The 16,911-nt window shown below is 43.4% G+C and overlaps 1 protein-coding gene across 2 annotated transcripts in view; it reads left to right on the top strand.

The window, feature by feature from the left end:
* The window catches only part of CTPS2 (CTP synthase 2), a 107,774-nt gene that overhangs the window by 32,669 nt on the left and 58,194 nt on the right, over positions 1 to 16,911 (top strand). For both annotated transcript variants that reach the window (XM_065900346.1, XM_065900345.1), the window contains exons 10-13: positions 875 to 963; positions 2,087 to 2,181; positions 4,162 to 4,224; positions 4,331 to 4,374. In XM_065900346.1, the coding sequence (XP_065756418.1) occupies positions 875 to 963; positions 2,087 to 2,181; positions 4,162 to 4,224; positions 4,331 to 4,374 (291 nt within the window). The remainder of the gene's footprint in view (positions 1 to 874; positions 964 to 2,086; positions 2,182 to 4,161; positions 4,225 to 4,330; positions 4,375 to 16,911) is intronic.

Below are 16,911 nucleotides of genomic sequence, written 5' to 3'. Positions count from 1 at the left end.
ACTAATTTTATAAAGTAAAATTTTGTATCTTAAGATATATTCAGGTAGTAATTTTTACAACAGAAATTCTAAAATAATATAGACATATAGGGACTGTTATGTACATAGGAATTGTTGTACGTGTTTTTCACGTAATAGAATTCATTGACGGTGGCTTCTCCTAAGTACTGTTTGAGTCATGGGCTTGTGCTGTGTTTATCTCGCCTGGCTTTTGCAGTAATTTCCTGACTGCTTTTCATTTTTCCCTCCCTTTCCTTCACTGAGCCAGAGTGATTTTTCTGAAATCGCTCTCTGTTCCTTCAGATTTTTCAGTGGCTTCAAGTATAAACTTCTCTCACCGGATGGAGCTTCTTTTGAGGTCCCTAGAGTGGTCACCACTTTCTGGTTTTTGTCTGTTTTTTGTCTTTCTGTTTTTTGAAGCTGCTCCTTCACAGCCCTCCCCCACCCCCCACACCCCTTCCCACTTGCCCCCCAACTGCACACGTGCGCTCGGCTTGCGTCCACTCATCCTCGAGGGCTTAGCTTCTTGGACATCCCCTTCCCAGAGGACTTCCCTGAAGGCGCTCTTGCCCTTCTTGTCTCCAGTCCGCATACGTATCAGCTGCGGCTCCCGGTTCCTTCCGCAGCGTTCTCTTCTTTGCCCATCGTAGCCATTACCTCCTTGTGATGTGGATGCCTGTTTATTTGGTTTCATAACCTGCCTGAAAGATTGTAAGAGCCACAAGACAGAGATGGTGCTTTTCTATGCTAAGTAACCAGTACAGTGTTTGCATAATAAGTAGTCATCGAATAATTGTGTCAGTATCAGATGGCTCTAGTATTTTCCAGTTTTTGTTTTTCTGAAATGTTCCTTTAGCTTGTTGCCTGTTTTTAGTACATAGACTCCATTGATCTGGAGCAGACTACCGAAACTGAGGACCCTGTGAAATTCCACGAAGCTTGGCAGAAACTCTGCAAAGCTGAGTAAGTACCACGCCAGTTAGGAGAACGCCGTTGTGATTTTTTCCATGATTCGATTTACCCCAATTACTAATTTTTGTGCGTTTTGAAGTGTAGTTTGGAGTGCTTGTGGTGATTCTGGATGGTTGTGCTGCTTTCACGCTGCATTTACTTTGAAACGTGCCGTGTCAATGTTAGTGGCACGTGCAGTGGAGATGGTTTTATTCTGGGGAGGATGACGATACCGTATTGGTGGGAAAGTGAGCTGATGCTACTGAAAGATGCAGAGATGGACCTTACATATACAAAGTTAAAGTGCAAGAATGACAATCCTCCCTCCTCTCTTGGTTTTATTTTCTTTTCCACATCCTTTGATTTTAGGTTTTATTTTGTAAGTAATCAATAAAAATTTTGGGGGTGGCATTGTGTTGTGAGGGTAGCATGGCCCTTGGGTTTTTCTGTTGAGCTCTTGTGTTTTTGTTTTTTTTAAAAAATGTATTTATTTTTGGCTGTGTTGGGTCTTTGTTGCTGCGCATGGGCTTTCTCTAGGTATGGTGAGCGGGGGCTACTTTGTTGTCGTGCGCGGGCTTCTCATTGCGGTGGCTTCTCTTGTTGCAGAGCACGGGCTCTAGGCACGCGGGCTTCAGTAGTTGTGGTGCACGGGCTTAGTTGCTCCGCGGTGTGTGGGATCTTCCCAGACCAGGGATCGAACCTGTGTCCCCTGCATTGGCAGGCGGATTCTTAACCACTGCGCCACCAGCGAAGCCCCAGAGGTCTTAACATTTGTATAAAAGTACTTTTAAAAGAACCTTAACCTATTTTTATTCAGATAATTCTTTCAGTGGCATTTTTAATTGAACCGAGCTGCTCAGTCACTATGCTCACGTGCTGCAAAGACCTATCAGAAAATACATATCAAGGTCAGTTGTGAGAAATTGTTGCAACTTCTTTATAACACTGGGAGGATTTCAAGAAGAAAGTTCAGGATGTGAAATCATGTAATCAGTTCTGAAAATAGACTCCAAGCGTATTCTCTAGCAGCTGTGCCAAGTGTCGGATTTGGGATCAATAAGCATGAATGGCTGAAAACAAGAGTTTTACAAATAAAAATAATGTCAAATTTCCCCTCCTCTTGTGTTGCTTGCAGTGGTGTTCTTGTGCCGGGAGGCTTCGGAATCAGAGGAACGTTGGGAAAACTCCAGGCGATTTCTTGGGCACGGTCAAGGAAGATTCCTTTTCTGGGTAAAACTGATGTTTATGAATCCTAACTATGAGTCTTTTAGATTTTTGACACCTAGTAGGGCAACACGTAATAGAGTTTGTTAATGTGAAAAGTGTGATCTTGAATTTGAATGTTCAGGTGCCAAATAGTTTGCTACAGGGTCTGGAAACTCTATTCTGCAAGCCTTACCTGGTTTGCAGCATTTTTGTAAATAAAGTTTTATTGGAACACAGCCATACCAGTTGGTTTACATATTGTCTGTGGCTGTTTTTGCGATACAGTAGCAGAGTTGGAGACCCTACAGCCTGCAAGGCCTAAAATCTCTACTCTCTGGCCCTTGACCAAAAACATTTGCCAGCCCAGGAGAACTTACCACTGTTCCGGTTGTGTAGCAAGAGGCTGGGAGGAACCTCTGTTCATACCTGCCCTTCTCCGATTCCACCTTTCACCACTTCAAGCAAACATCTCAACAGAATGCCACAATGTTATTTCTCATCAGAAAAAAAAGCTTAAATTGAAATTTATATGCTCCTTCTAGAAAAGATAATACAGAAAGACCGTCCAACGATACAGGGACAGCTCTGTTAAGATTTAGTAGAGCTGGGTCTTTTCAATGTGTTTGTTCAGATTGCAAAGCATGGCTTCTGGAGCAGTGAAACCAGATGAAATGGAACACTGATGGGATAAAGGCAGCCCTGCAGCTGGGGATCCAGGCGGAAGAGGGAGTGGGGAGAGGCCATGTTTCATGCTGTGCTTGCATGGGCTGGTGGGTTTATGAACCGAGTGGACCAGCTTTGGTACTCTTTACTTAATAACAGCAGACTGTTCATTTTCCCCCTCGCCTGTTCTTTGATTAGCTTCCTAGACGCTCTCCACTTGGGATCCATTTTCAAAAGAGAAGCCAGGAGTAGTTACCTTGATACCTTGCTTTGTTTTATCCATCTAAGCTCATCTGGGCCACTGTTTTCTTTTGAAGTAATCTTGTTTAGTTTCTGTCTAAATGTGGTTAGCGTTCTTCAGATAATTTTCACTGTGTAGAATAGTTTGCAGCTCTTTAAATTTCTCTTTAACACACCGTCTCTTTATGTCCTAGCCTTATGGAACTTTCTAAAGTGCCCCCAAAGCACTCAGCTGTTTCATGCTTATTGACTTTTGTTCTGGCGTGCCTGGTATATTGATTGCTCTCTCCTTTGAGCCCCTGTGTACCTTCAATATATCTATAAAAGCATCTGGAATGCTCCTTGGCATTTGTTTATTGGAGAGAATCGATGGGCCGCAGTGAATGTGGCCATCGGCGAGGGGCACATCCCTGTGGCAACAGGCCTGGGCCTACGCAGGTCCCCTTTTCTCCTTACTGAGCTCTTTGTTCAGTTCCATTTGGCCTCTCCGTCGCGCTCCAGCCTGCGGGGGAGGTACCAGCTCCCCCAGCTGCTGCTGTTGCCCTGCAGTGAGGTTTAGGGCTGTTCTGGGCTCAGCAGCTGGGCACAGACCTCCTGCTCCCCTGCCCGCCTGTAGGTGCTCCTTGGATCCCAGCCTGCTGGCCAGCCGGGGGCTGCCCGCAAGCAGAGCCCGCATTTAAGGCCGTGAATCTACCTTGAGAAGAGGGGTTGTGAGGTCCCAGCCCACGGAGACTCCCTCTTGAATTGAGGTGTTGTTAGACATTCTCTGAAGGAGTCGGGCGCTTTGGGGCAGCCCTGCAGCCCACAAGTGTGCCTCGATCTAGAGACACATTTGCAGGGAGGCAGATTTGCCTTTTGGACCTTGCCTTCTCCTTTCCTGCCCTTTTCTGACCTTGCATTTATTCCTCCTCAAGTTTGGGTTGTCCAGTCCTTTCCCTGCCCCTGCCACACATGTTCTGAGGGCAGAGGCTACAGCAGCAAACTTTCTTTTTTGGAGCCTACATTCTAGATGGAGGAGATAGACAGCAAATAAGTGAACAGAAAATACGAAGCAGTACAAAATAACGTTCATTTGCTTTATATATGTGCCTTTTAAAATAGGAGTTTGCCTTGGGATGCAACTGGCAGTGATAGAATTTGCGAGAAACTGCCTTAACTTGAAAGGTAAGTCTGAGATTTTCTAATAAGCTCTTAGTAAAAAGCATTCTTATTGCTTGAAGTATTTTTCAGCAGTGTTGGTGAGTTGCTGAACTCATTTCTTTATCTTCAGATGCTGACTCCACAGAATTTGAGCCAAATGCCCATGTTCCTGTGGTAAGTGGCTTAACTTTCTGGGTTAGGTCATTGTTTTGGTTCTGGCTCGGCATAAACTCATGAGGGGTTATTATTACTATTTTTTTCATTCTGACATCAGGACATTTTAATTATATATGATTTTTCTTATTCCTCTTATTGTTATTAGTTTATATCAAACCGCTTTGTTCTCAATTGTCCATCTTGTCGGTTGTGCCTTGAAGGAAGACACAGTCCTAGATTGGCTTCTCTTTGCAATAGTTTTCAAGCTGAATGTTTAGGAAAGGGTTGAGTTGACTGTGACGACAGTCGCTCACGGCTGATGTAAACACACGGGCTGTCCTGTCTCTAGACCCATCCCCATCTGTTCTTCTGCTGCTTCTCATCTTTCACCGATTCCGTTTCCTGTAAAACATTCAGTCCAAGAATTTGGCTGGGAGTGAAGGCCATCGTGCTCTGTCACCTGCTGCTCTGCTAACTTATCCCATGGCATCCCCCTCTCTCCTGCACTTGGGGTTTTACAGTTGGACTATCTGAATGAGTTTTTTAGATGTATCCTGAGATTCCCTACACCTGAGATGTCCGCGTCCTGCAACCTCCTTACCCCTGGAATCTCAATAAAACTGATGAAGAATTTAATTACAAAAATAAACCAAACCTGATTACTGACAACTTCCTATTCATCCCGGGAAGCCTTTTCTGACCTCCTTTGTTTCCTGGCCTCTGCCTTCTGAACCTTGTAACACCTCTATCAGAGTGTACACCTCACCATTGTGATTGGTTTTTTTATTAACAGTTTATTGAGATATAATTCACATACCATAAAATTGAACCATCGAAAGTGTATAATGCAGTGACTTAGCACATTCACAGATCTCTGCAACCATCACCACCGTCAGTTTTGGACCATTTTGATTATTCCAAAAAGAAATTCCACACCCTTTAGCTGACAACCCCAAGCCGCCTATCCTTCTAGCTCTAGACAACCATTAATCTGTTTTCTGTCTCTCTATATTTGCCTATTCTGGCCATTTCATATACAGTTGACCTTTGAATAATGCAGGGGTCAGGGGCTGACCCTCCACGCAATCAAAAATCTGCCTTTAACTCCTAGTCGCCTCTCCGTATATGCGTTCCTCTGTATATGTGGTTCCGCATCTACGGCTTCAACCAACCATGGACCATGTAGTACTATTTACTATGGAAAGAAAGGCATGTCTAAGTGGACCTGCTCAGTTCAAACCTGTGTTGGTCAACTGTAAATGGAATCATACAATATGTGGCCTTTTGTGACTGGCTTCTTTCATTTAGCATAACATTGTCAAGGTCTGTCTATGTTGTAGCATGTATCCGTACTTTGTTTCTTATCCATTCATCCTTTGATGGACATTTGCTGTTTCTACTTTTTGGCTACTATGAATAATACTGCTATGAATATTTGTGTACAAGTTTTTGTATGGACATATGTTTTTGTTTCACTTGGGTCTATACCTAGGAGTGGAATTGTGGGTCATATGGTGACTGTATGTTTAATTCTTTGAGGAACTGCCAGACTGTTTTCCAGAGTGGCTGCAGCATTTTACATTGCCACCAGCAGTGTGTGAGGGTTCCAATTCCTTCATATCCTCAACACTTGTCTTTTTGATTACAGTTGACTCTTGAACAACATGGATTTGAACTGCATGGGTCCACATATACGTTGTTGTTGTTGTTGTTTTTTCAATAAATGCATACTACAGTACTACATGATCCATGTAGGTTGAATTCACGGGTATGGGACTGCAGATACAGAGGGCCAAGTGTAAAGTTATATTCGAATTTTTGACTACTCGGGGGTCAGTGCCCCTAAGCCCTGCATTGTTCAAGGGTCAGCCGTGTAGCCATTCTAGTGTGTGTGAAGTTGTGGCTCACTGTGGCTTTGCTTCACATTTCCTTGATGTCTGAGGATGTCGAACATCTTCTCGTATGCGTATTGGCCATTTGTATATCATCTTTGGAGAACTGTCTATTCAGATCCTTCGCCCACTTTTGATTTGGGTTATTTGTCATTTTATTATTAAGTTGTAGGAGTTTTTTATATAATCTATATACAAGGTCCTTATTAGATATATAATTTGTACTATTGACATTTGGAGCCAGATGATTGTCCTGTTCATTGTAGGATGTTCAGCAGCATCCTTGGCGTCTACCCACTAGATGTCAGTAGTACACTTCTCCCAAACCCCAGTTGTGACACTAAAACTACCTCCCTGGGGACAGAGGTGGACTAGCCCCCCGTTGAGAAGCACTGATTCAGAGAAATCTAGTTCTGTTCTCTCCCCTCCATCATGGTCCCTTCCTTCCCTATGGCAACCATTAATTCATTTTTTTAAATGGGGTATCTTTCCATTTTTAAAATATAAGTAAACCTGTATGTCTGCTTGTAACCTCCTCCCCTTCTTAGATAAATGACAGCATACTCTGCCCATTTTTTCTGCCTTGCTTTTTTCACTTAACTCTGTATGCTGGAGTAGAGATCACTCCGTGGAAGGATATAGAGATATTCTTCACTCATTTTTTTTTTTAAAATAATTTTATTTATTTATTTGTTTATTTTTGGCTGCATTGGGTCTTTGTTGCTGCACGCGGGCTTCCTCTCGTTGCGGTGAGCGGGGACTACTCTTGGTTGCGGTGCGCGGGCTTCTCATTGCAGTGGCTTCTCTTGTTGCAGAGCATGGGCTCTAGGCGTCCGGGCTTCAGTAGTTGTGGCTCGTGGGCTCAGTAGTTGTGGCTCACAGGCTCTAGAGCGCAGGCTCAGTAGTTAGGGTGCACGGGCTTAGTTACTCTGTGGCATGTGGGATCTTCCTGGACCAGGGCTCGAACCCCGTGTCCCCTGCATTGGCAGGCGGATTTTTAACCACTGCATCACCAGGGAAGTCCACTTCACTTATTTTTATAGCTTGCCATTGAGACTATAATGAATTGTAACTTCCCAGCCAGATGACACTTTTAAGTCTTATGCTCAGAAGACTTAATACAAGTAAAGAGTTCCTTACAAGGCTTTAACAGAAATATATGTCCTGACTAATGGCTGAAATGGCTGTGCCAGGTGAACCTTGGGTTTTCTTTTAGAGAATACTTTGGGATAGGAAGTGATTTTACCAGTAGGTGCCACTGTTAGATAGCTTTGGCAAGGTTAATTCGTTGATGACTATACTTTACTCTTTGTGTGTGTGTTTGCATATTTTTAAGACATTTATACACAGGATAAAAAAGTTAAGCCCTACAGAAAAGGTATGAAACTGCCTCTCATGTGCCCCTACCTTACCTCAGTTCCCTTACCCAGAGGTGACTACCTTCATCCATTTCTTTTGTTATTCTTCCAAAGATTGTGTGTGTGTATGTGTACAAATGCCTACCTACAAACATATATGGACATATGTTCCTTTAAAAAAATACATATGCTACCATGCTTGAGACATCGTTCCCCTTGCTTTATTTCTAAAAATAAATTTATTTATTTTATTTATTTGTTTTTGGCTACGTTGGGTCTTTGTTGCTGCGTGCGGGCATTCTCTAGTTGCGGTGAGCAGGGACTACTTTTCGTTGTGGTGTGCGGGCTTCTCATTGTGGTGGCTTCTCTTGTTGCGGAGCACAGGCTCTAGGCGTGCAGGCTCAGTAGTTGTGGCTCGCAGGCTCTAGAGCGCAGGCTCAGTAGTTGTGGCGCACGGGCTTAGTTGCTCCTCGGCATGGGGGATCTTCCCGGACCAGGGCTCAAACCCGTGTCCCCTGCATTGGCAGGTGGATTCTTAACCACTGTGCGGCCAGGGAAGTCTCCTCCTTGCTTTTTGTACTCATCACTCCACATCAGTGCACAGGGATCTTCTACGTGCTTGCCTTGCTCTACACATCATTCTTTATTTAAACAGTCTCATATTGATGAATATTTAGGTTGTATCCATTATTTGCTGCTTTAAATCATTGCTGCAAACTAGTATGTGTACATATGTTCTCATAGCGACACATACACACTTCTATGGGATAAATTCCTAGAAGGGGAATTGCGAAGTCAGAGGAATTGTGCGTTTTACATTTTGATAGTTTCTGTACTCATAAGTGAGATGAGAACAATAAAACCTAATTGCTACTGAACATCTTTATGTCCTGCATTCAGTTTGTTGGAGAAAAATAGCCTTAAGAGCCACCATTTATGAGGATGGGGAGAAGTCTTATTGAAGGAGAAGACTAAGGTAATAGAATCACCAGGGAGCAGACACCAGGAAGCCTGGGGAATCCCTTAACCTTGAGCAAATAACAATGACTTACAGTGGGTAATGGCCATTCTGGCCCTTCTCGCTAAAAAAGTAAATAGCTTTGGAAACCAGGAGCCTCCTATAGGGTATATTTGCAGCTAAAATCTGTTTCATGGGTGTGGGGGAGAAAAATAATTTTCCTCTACTCTTCTAGATTCTTGGCTGAGACCCCCTGTAATAAAGGAATAACAAGGGAAAAACAAACAGAAGCTTAATAACATGGATACCTCCTGTATACCCAGGAGTATACAGAGTTTCAGAGTAACTCCCAGAAATGGCCCAAGCCACCATCTTAAGTACCGTCTCCAGCTACAGAGAAGAAAAGAGGATGTTGGGGGTGGAGGTCTTTATGGGAGGTTTTCAAGGCAAAGCAGAGTAAACAAGGGTGAGTTTGTTATGCGGATTTAAGTCCCTGCCTTCTCCATTGAGAAGAGTTTCTAGAGATTTAGAGTCACCCTTCTCTTCCTGGTACAGAAAGGGAGACACCCTTACAAATGGAGGTTTCCCTTATAAATGCAAATGTCTCTAACAAAAGGGTAACTTCTGTTCTGTTTTAGAGCTTCTCCTATATCTCCTGTTTCTTAAAAATAATCAGCCCAGGATAATCTTTATGCCAAAGAGGCATATTTTGTGTGTGGGGGGCAAATTCTGCTCCCCTTCGTGGGCCATCGTGACCCTCCTTTGGCATGCATGATTAGTCTTATGGTTGCTTATTAAATCAGTAGAGATACTGGCATACAGCACAGATATCTAAGAGGGGGCGTCTCTTATGCACGTAAAAGGAGAAATAGTTTTTTTCCTAAGAGTGAAGGTCGAGTCTTTCTGAGTCTGGAAGTACCAGGAGGGAGTGAGTAAAATTTATTTTATTGTGCCATTTCTCTGCTTGATCCACAAGGTGCAATAGAAGGCTCTGGAACTTTGCAGAATATTTAGGTTCTACAGCAAGTCTGACTTTCTGGCCTGCTTTAAAGCAGCTTCACCCACCTTCTAGATGATGCGTACCAGGAACACAGCTGTAGCTGACTTGTATTCTGACTCTGTATCAATCACATGGCAGCTGCTGACACCCTTGACTTTGAATTTGGCTTCAGATCTCTCCAGTTCATGTGGAGGATAGCTCATGGCATTGTAGAGTTTATATTTAAAATGTTTTTGGCTTTTGAGATATATATAGGAAGAATGATCTCCATCTGATGTTTAGGTATGTGGATATGCATGATTTTTAGCATTTCTTTTCTGTTTACTGAAAATAGTAACTTAAAAATATGAATTTACGTTAGATATGGAAACAGAATCTGAAAACAGAATCCATGTTCCACATTCAAACACATCTACACAGACTGGTGTCAACTAAAAAAATAATACAGGAGGCTGCAAATAGGAAAAGAGTTTATTTGGAATCTTAAGAATTGCAATTTGGGGGAATTCCCTGCCAGTGGTTAGAACTCCACGCTTCCACTGCCGGGCGGGGGAGCCCGGGTTTGATCCCTGGTCGGGGAACTAAGATCCCACAAGCCCCGCTGCATGGCCAAAAAAAATCTGGGAGACACAGCTTTGGGTAACCCTAAAAGAGTGTTCTGAGGAAGAGAGAGTCGGGGCTTATAAAGACAGAAAGCCAAGAGGTTGTTAAAAGTTGCCTGGTAGGAATTGTGATGGACTGTGATGCGAGTCAGAGAGTACTTGCCCTGAGGAATCATGAGTTGTTTTAGCGTAGGGGTCCAGTAAGTAGCTTGAGTTTCTGGCCGGTGTTCTGAAGCCGAATCTGGCCTCTGTACCCCGAAACCAAATTAAATTTCAGAGACAGAGTTTTAGGTGAAGTAGAAAAGAATAGCTTTATTGCTTCGCCAGGCAAAGCAGTGGGCTAATGCCCTCGAAACTGTGTCCCGACCTGGAGGGGGTAGTGAGGAGTTTTACAGTAATGGTTCAAAGAGGGCGTGATCAGCTCGTGGACCTTCTTCTGATTGGTTGGTGGTGAAGTTGGAACCTTCTGGTTCCAGCTGGTCTGGGGTCTGTGCTTGTGGGCAGCATGCAGTTAACTTCTCCCACCTGGCGGGGTTTTCAGCATCTGCTGAACAGCTCAAAGATATTGTTATGTGTGTCCCTTGAGGGGAACCAGGACCCTGCCCCAAGGCGGCACTGTTGTTTCTCTTGACTGTTCCTCCCTTGTCTCCGCATCCCCTCCCTTCCCTAATTAGCACCGACCTGTTGGAACTCAGGGAAGGTCAGGGGGGCTGAATGAAGCCTATTGCCTGTAATCAAGAAATGGGGGACATAGAAGGGCTTTTGTGCTCAGGAGCCTCACAGGGTCCTGCTTGATATCAGTTCTGATGACTTCATTGGGTCAAAAGGTCAGATTCCATCCAGGCTGACACGTGCCTAAGTCATACTTCCTTAGTGGCCTCCTGGCTCCGTTTTAGAGAGTTCTCTTAGCAATACTGAGTCCATTTGGATTTTTCCTTTCACATATGTACACGTGGACGGTGCTATTGGTAAGGAAGAGTGAGAAATGTGAAGCATTTTAAGCAGATGCAAATGGAGATTTAAGATTGTGGCATTTGATATTATTTCAGTTTTGGTTATTTATCATAGATGTGACTTCTTTTACCCCCTTTCTTTTTGCCGTACGCGGGCCTCTCACTGTTGTGGCCTCTCCCGTTGCGGAGCACAGGCTCCGGACGCACAGGCTCAGCGGCCATGGCTCACGGGCCCAGCCGCTCCGCGGTATGTGGGATCTTCCCAGACAGGGGCACGAACCCGTGTCCCCTGCATCGGCAGGCGGACTCTCAACCACTGCGCCACCAGGGAAGCCCCTACCCCTTTTTGATCCAAGAATTTTCAAGGTCAAAATTAATTTTACATCTGACACAGTGGATTTGTGATAGTCACATATAATTAAAACTGCATTCAGGTGAAGGGTAATTTGTGTTATATACTAAGCATAATTAATGCATAACATTTTCCTACCTTTAGTTGAAGCCCTGTTAAATTAAATATTTTCTACTTTCATTTATTTTTCAACAATTTCATATGGAAAGCAAATTAAGAGGGTTAAAAAACCCAGACAGGGCTTCCCTGGTGGCGCAGTGGTTGAGAGTCCGCCTGCCGATGCAGGGGACGCGAGTTCGTGCCCGGGTCCGGGAAGATCCCACATGCCGCGGAGCGGCTGGGCCCGTGAGCCATGGCCGCTGAGCCTGTGCGTCCGGTGCCTGTGCTCCGCAACGGGAGAGGCCACAACAGTGAGAGGCCCGCGTACCGCAAAAAAAAAAAAAAAAAAAAAAAAAAACCCAGACAGCCACTATACAGTAACCTTCCAGGCAACTTTTATAAATTTGAAGACTGCTTTAATTTAGAACATTGTAGTAAGCATCTCCCAACTAACAAAATGATCTTAAAGAAGTCATTTGGAGCTGAGTTTGGGCTAAAGAACTTTTTTCTCATAAAAGCAGTGGTGAGGAAGACAGCTGTACCGTGGGTAAAATAGCTTTCTGTGGACCAGTCAGGGAGCCTAATAGTCACTTAATCCTGTCTCTGTGGGGACCATAGGTTCAGAGCTGATATCAGGCTGTTACTGGAGTCTACTTTTTAAAAGGAATCAGCACAGCTGGGAGTAAGCCCCCATTAGTGAATCAATAAGGGTAGCCCATAATTTTAACAATAACTGAATGACTAAATGAGTACTTCAAAGCTAATGTATTTGAAAGCTTTTATACATTTAGCTCAATGGGAAATGCCTTAGGAATAGGTATTTCAACAACTTCAAAGATTTTCTTTTTTTTTTTTTTGTAGTAGAAATAGCTGGATTCTAGTGGAAAGAGATTATTAAGAAAAAACTCACTGTGCATTTGGCACTCATCCACTTAAGTGCAGTCCTACCTGTAGTGTATTACAAATGAGCAGCTGCCACAACCCTGCTCGCATGCAGTTTAGTTGGAGACACAAGACACAGACGCCTGAGACGTACAACCAAATGTGTGGCAGTATGTGAGTACGCCCTCAGTAATGCTACCAGCTGTGACAACCAGGACTTCTGCCATGAGAGAATGTTCTGGATCTGTGCCATCCTTTATGGCAGCCACGAGCCACATGGGGCTGTGGAGCACTTGAAATTTAGCTAGGGTGGCCAAGGAACTGAATTTAATTTTTAAATTTTTATGTTATTTATTTATTTATTTTTGGATCACTCCCTGTCTCTCCCAGCTTCTGGTTGCTCCCAGAAACCCTTAGCTTCCTTGGCTACTTCACTCTTCGTTTTTTGAATTTTATTTTATTTATTTTTTTATACAGCAGGTTCTTATTAGTCATCAATTTTATACACATCAGTGTATACATGTCAATCCCAATCACCCAATTCATCACACCACCATCCCCAGCCCCCTGCCGCTTTCCCCCCTTGGTGTCCATAAGTTTGTTCTCTACATCTGTCTCTCAATTTGTGCCCTGCCAACAGGTTCAACTGCACCATTTTTCTAGGTTCCACATATATGCGGTAATATACGATATTTGTTTTTCTCTTTCTGACGTCACTCTGTATGACAGTTGCTAGGTCCATCCACATCTCAACAAATGACCCAATTTCGTTCCTTTTTAATGGCTGAGTAATATTGCATTGTATATATGTACCACATCTTCCTTATCCATTCGTCTGTCGATGGGCATTTACGTTGCTTCCATGACCTGGCTATTGTAAATAGTGCTGCAATGAACATTGGGGTGCATGTGTCATTTTGAATTATGGTTTTCTCTGGGTATATGCCCAGTAGTGGGATTGCTGGATCATACGGTAATTCTATTTTTAGTTTTTTTAAGGAACCTCCATACTGTTCTCCATAGTGGCTGTATCAGTTTACATTCCCACCAACAGTGCAAGAGGGTTCCCTTTTCTCCACACCCTCTCCAGCATTTGTTGTTTGTAGATTTTCTGATGATGCCCATTCTAACTGGTGTGAGGTGATACCTCATTGTAGTTTTGATTTGCGTTTCTCTAATGATTAGTGATGTTGAACAGCTTTTCATGTGCTTCTTGGCCATCTGTATGTCTTCTTTGGAGGAATGTCTGTTTAGGTCTTCTGCCCATTTTTGGATTGGGTTGTTTGTTTTTTTAATATTGAGCTGCATGAGCTGTTTATATATTTTGGAGATTAATCCTTTGTCCATTGATTCATTTGCAAATATTTTCTCCCATTCTGAGGGTTGTCTTTTCATCTTGTTTATGGTTTCCTTTGCTGTGCAAAAGCTTTGAAGTTTCATTAGGTCCCATTTGTTTTTTTTTGTTTTTATTTCCATTACTCTAGGAGGTGGCTCAAAAAAGATCTTGCTGGGATTTATGTCAAAGAGTGTTCTTCCTATGTTTTCCTCTAAGAGTTTTATAGTGTCCAGTCTTACCTTTAGGTCCCTAATCCATTTTGAGTTTACTTTTGTGTATGGTGTTAGGGAGTGTTCTAATTTCATTCTTTTGTGTGTGTGTGTGTGTGTGTGTGTGTGTGTGGTACGCGGGCCTCTCACTGTTGTGGCCTCTCCCGTTACGGAGCACAGGCTCTGGACATGCAGGCCCAGCGGCCATGGCTCGGGCCCAGCCGCTCCGTGGCATGTGGGATCTTCCCAGACCAGGGCATGAACCCATGTCCCCTGCATCGGCAGGCTGACTCTCAACCACTGCGCCACCAGGGAAGCCCTCTAATTTCATTCTTTTACATGTAGCTGTCCAGTTTTCCCAGCACCACTTATTGAAGAGACTGTCTTTTCTCCATTGTATATCCTTGCCTCCTTTGTCATAGATTAGTTGACCATAGGTGCGTGGGTATATCCCTGGGCTTCCTATCTTGTTCCATTGATCTATGTTTCTTTTTTTTTTTTTTTTTTTGCGGTACGCGGGCCTCTCACTGCTGTGGCCTCTCCCGCTGCGGAGCGCAGGCCCCGGACACGCAGGCTCAGCAGCCGTGGCTCATAGGCCCAGCCACTCCGTGGCATGTGGGATCCCCCCGGGCCAGGGCTCGAACCCGTGTCCCCTGCATCGGCAGGCGGACTCCCAACCACTGCGCCACCAGGGAAGCCCTGATCTATGTTTCTGTTTTTGTGCCAGTACCATATTGTCTTGATTACTGTAGCTTTGTAGTATAGTCTGAAGTCAGGGAGTCTGATTCCTCCAGCTCCGCCTTTTTCCCTCAAGACTGCTTTGGCTATTCGGGGTCTTTTGTGTTTCCATACAAATTAAAAAATTTTTTTGTTCTACTTCTGTAAAAAATACCATTGGTAATTTGATAGAGATTGCATTGAATCTGTAGATTGCTTTGGGTAGTATAGTCATTTTCGCAATATTGATTCTTCCAATCCAAGAGCATGGTACATCTCTCCATCTGTTGGTATCATCTTTAATTTCTTTCATCAGTGTATTATAGTTTTCTGCATACAGGTCTTTTCTCTCCCTAGGTAGGTTTATTCCTAGGTATTTTATTCTTTTTGTTGCAGTGGTAAATGGGAGTGTTTCCTTAATTTCCCTTTCAGGTGTTTCATCATTAGTATATAGGAATGCCAGAGATTTCTGTGCATTAATTTTGTATCCTTCAACTTTACCAAATTCATTGATTAGCTCTAGTAGTTTTCTGCTGGCATCTTTAGGATTCGCTATGTATAGTATCATGTCATCTGCAAACAGTGACAGTTTTACTTCTTCTTTTCCAATTTGTATTCCTTTTATTTCTTTTTCTTTTCTGATTGCTCTGGCTAAAACTTCCAAAACTATGTTGAATAATAGTGGTGAGAGTGGACATCCTTGTCTTGTTCCTGATCTTAGAGGAAATGCTTCCAGTTTTTCACCCTTGAGAATGATGTTTGCTGTGGGTTTGTCATATATGGCTTTTATTATGTTGAGGTAGGTTCCCTCTATGCCCACTTTCTGGACCGTTTTTATCGTAAATGGGTGTTGAATTTTGTCACAAGCTTTTTCTGCATCTATTGAGATGATCATATGGTTTTTATTCTTCAATTTGCTAATATGGTGTATCACATTGATTGATTTGCGTATATTGAAGAATCCTTGCATCCCTGGGATAAATCCCACTTGATCATGGTGTATGATCCTTTTAATGTGTTGTTGGATTCTGTTTGCTAGTATTTTGTTGAGGATTTTAGCATCCATATACGTCGGTGATAGTGGTCTGTAATTTTCTTTTTTTGTAGTATCTCTGTCTGGTTTTGGTATCAGGGTGATGGTGGCCTCATAGAATGAGTTTGGGAGTGTTCCTTCCTCTGCAATTTTTTGGAAGAGTTTGAGAAGGATGGGTGTAAGCTCTTCTCTAAATGTTTGATAGAATTCACCTGTGAAGCCACCTGGTCCTGGACTTTTGTTTGTTAGAAAAAATTTTTTTTTTTTTTGCCGTATGCGGGCCTCTCACTGTTGTGGCCTCTCCCGTTGCGGATCACAGGCTCCGGACGTGCAGGCTCAGAGGCCGTGGCTCACGGGCCTAGCCGCTCCGTGGCATGTGGGATCTTCCCGGACCGGGGCACGAACCTGTGTCCCCTGCATCGGCAGGCGGACTCTCAACCACTGCGCCACCAGGGAAGTCACTGTTAGAAGATTTTTAACCACAGTTTCAACTTCATTACTTGTGATTGATCTGTTCATATTTTCTATTTCTTCTTGGTTCAGTCTTGGAAGGTTATACCTTTCTAAAAATTTGTCCATTTCTTCCAGGTTGTCCATTTTATTGGCATAGAGTTGCTTGTAGTAGTCTCTTAGGATGCTTTGTATCTCTGCAGTGTCTGTTGTAACTTCTCCTTTTTCTTTTTTCTTTTTTTTTTTTTGCGGTATGTGGGCCTCTCACTGTTGTGGCCTCTCCCGTTGCAGAGCACAGGCTCTGGGCATGCAGGCCCAGTGGCCATGGCTCACGGGCCCAGCCGCTCTGCTGCATGTGGGATCTTCCTGGACTGGGGCACAAACCCGTGTCCCCTGCATCGGCAGACGGACTCTCAACCACTGTGCCACCAGGGAAGCCCTCTGTTTTCATTTTTAATTCTATTGATTTGAGTCCTCTCTCTTTTTCTTGATGAGTCTGGCTAATGGTTTCTCACTGTTGTTTATCTTCTCAAACAACCAGCTTTTAGTTTTATTGATCTTTGCTATTGTTTTCTTTGTTTCTATTTCATTTATTTTTGCTCTGATCTCTGTGATTTCTTTCCTTCTGCTAACTTTGGGTTTTGATTGTTCTTCTTTCTCTAGTTCCCTTAGGTGTAAGATTAGATTGTTTATTTGAGATTTTTCTTGTTTCTT

The sequence above is a fragment of the Phocoena phocoena genome, chromosome X, assembly GCF_963924675.1.
Source record: "Phocoena phocoena chromosome X, mPhoPho1.1, whole genome shotgun sequence".
Lineage (NCBI taxonomy): Eukaryota > Metazoa > Chordata > Mammalia > Artiodactyla > Phocoenidae > Phocoena > Phocoena phocoena.
Note: the sequence above shows the minus strand (reverse complement) of the source record. Positions and strands in the feature narration are given on the sequence as shown.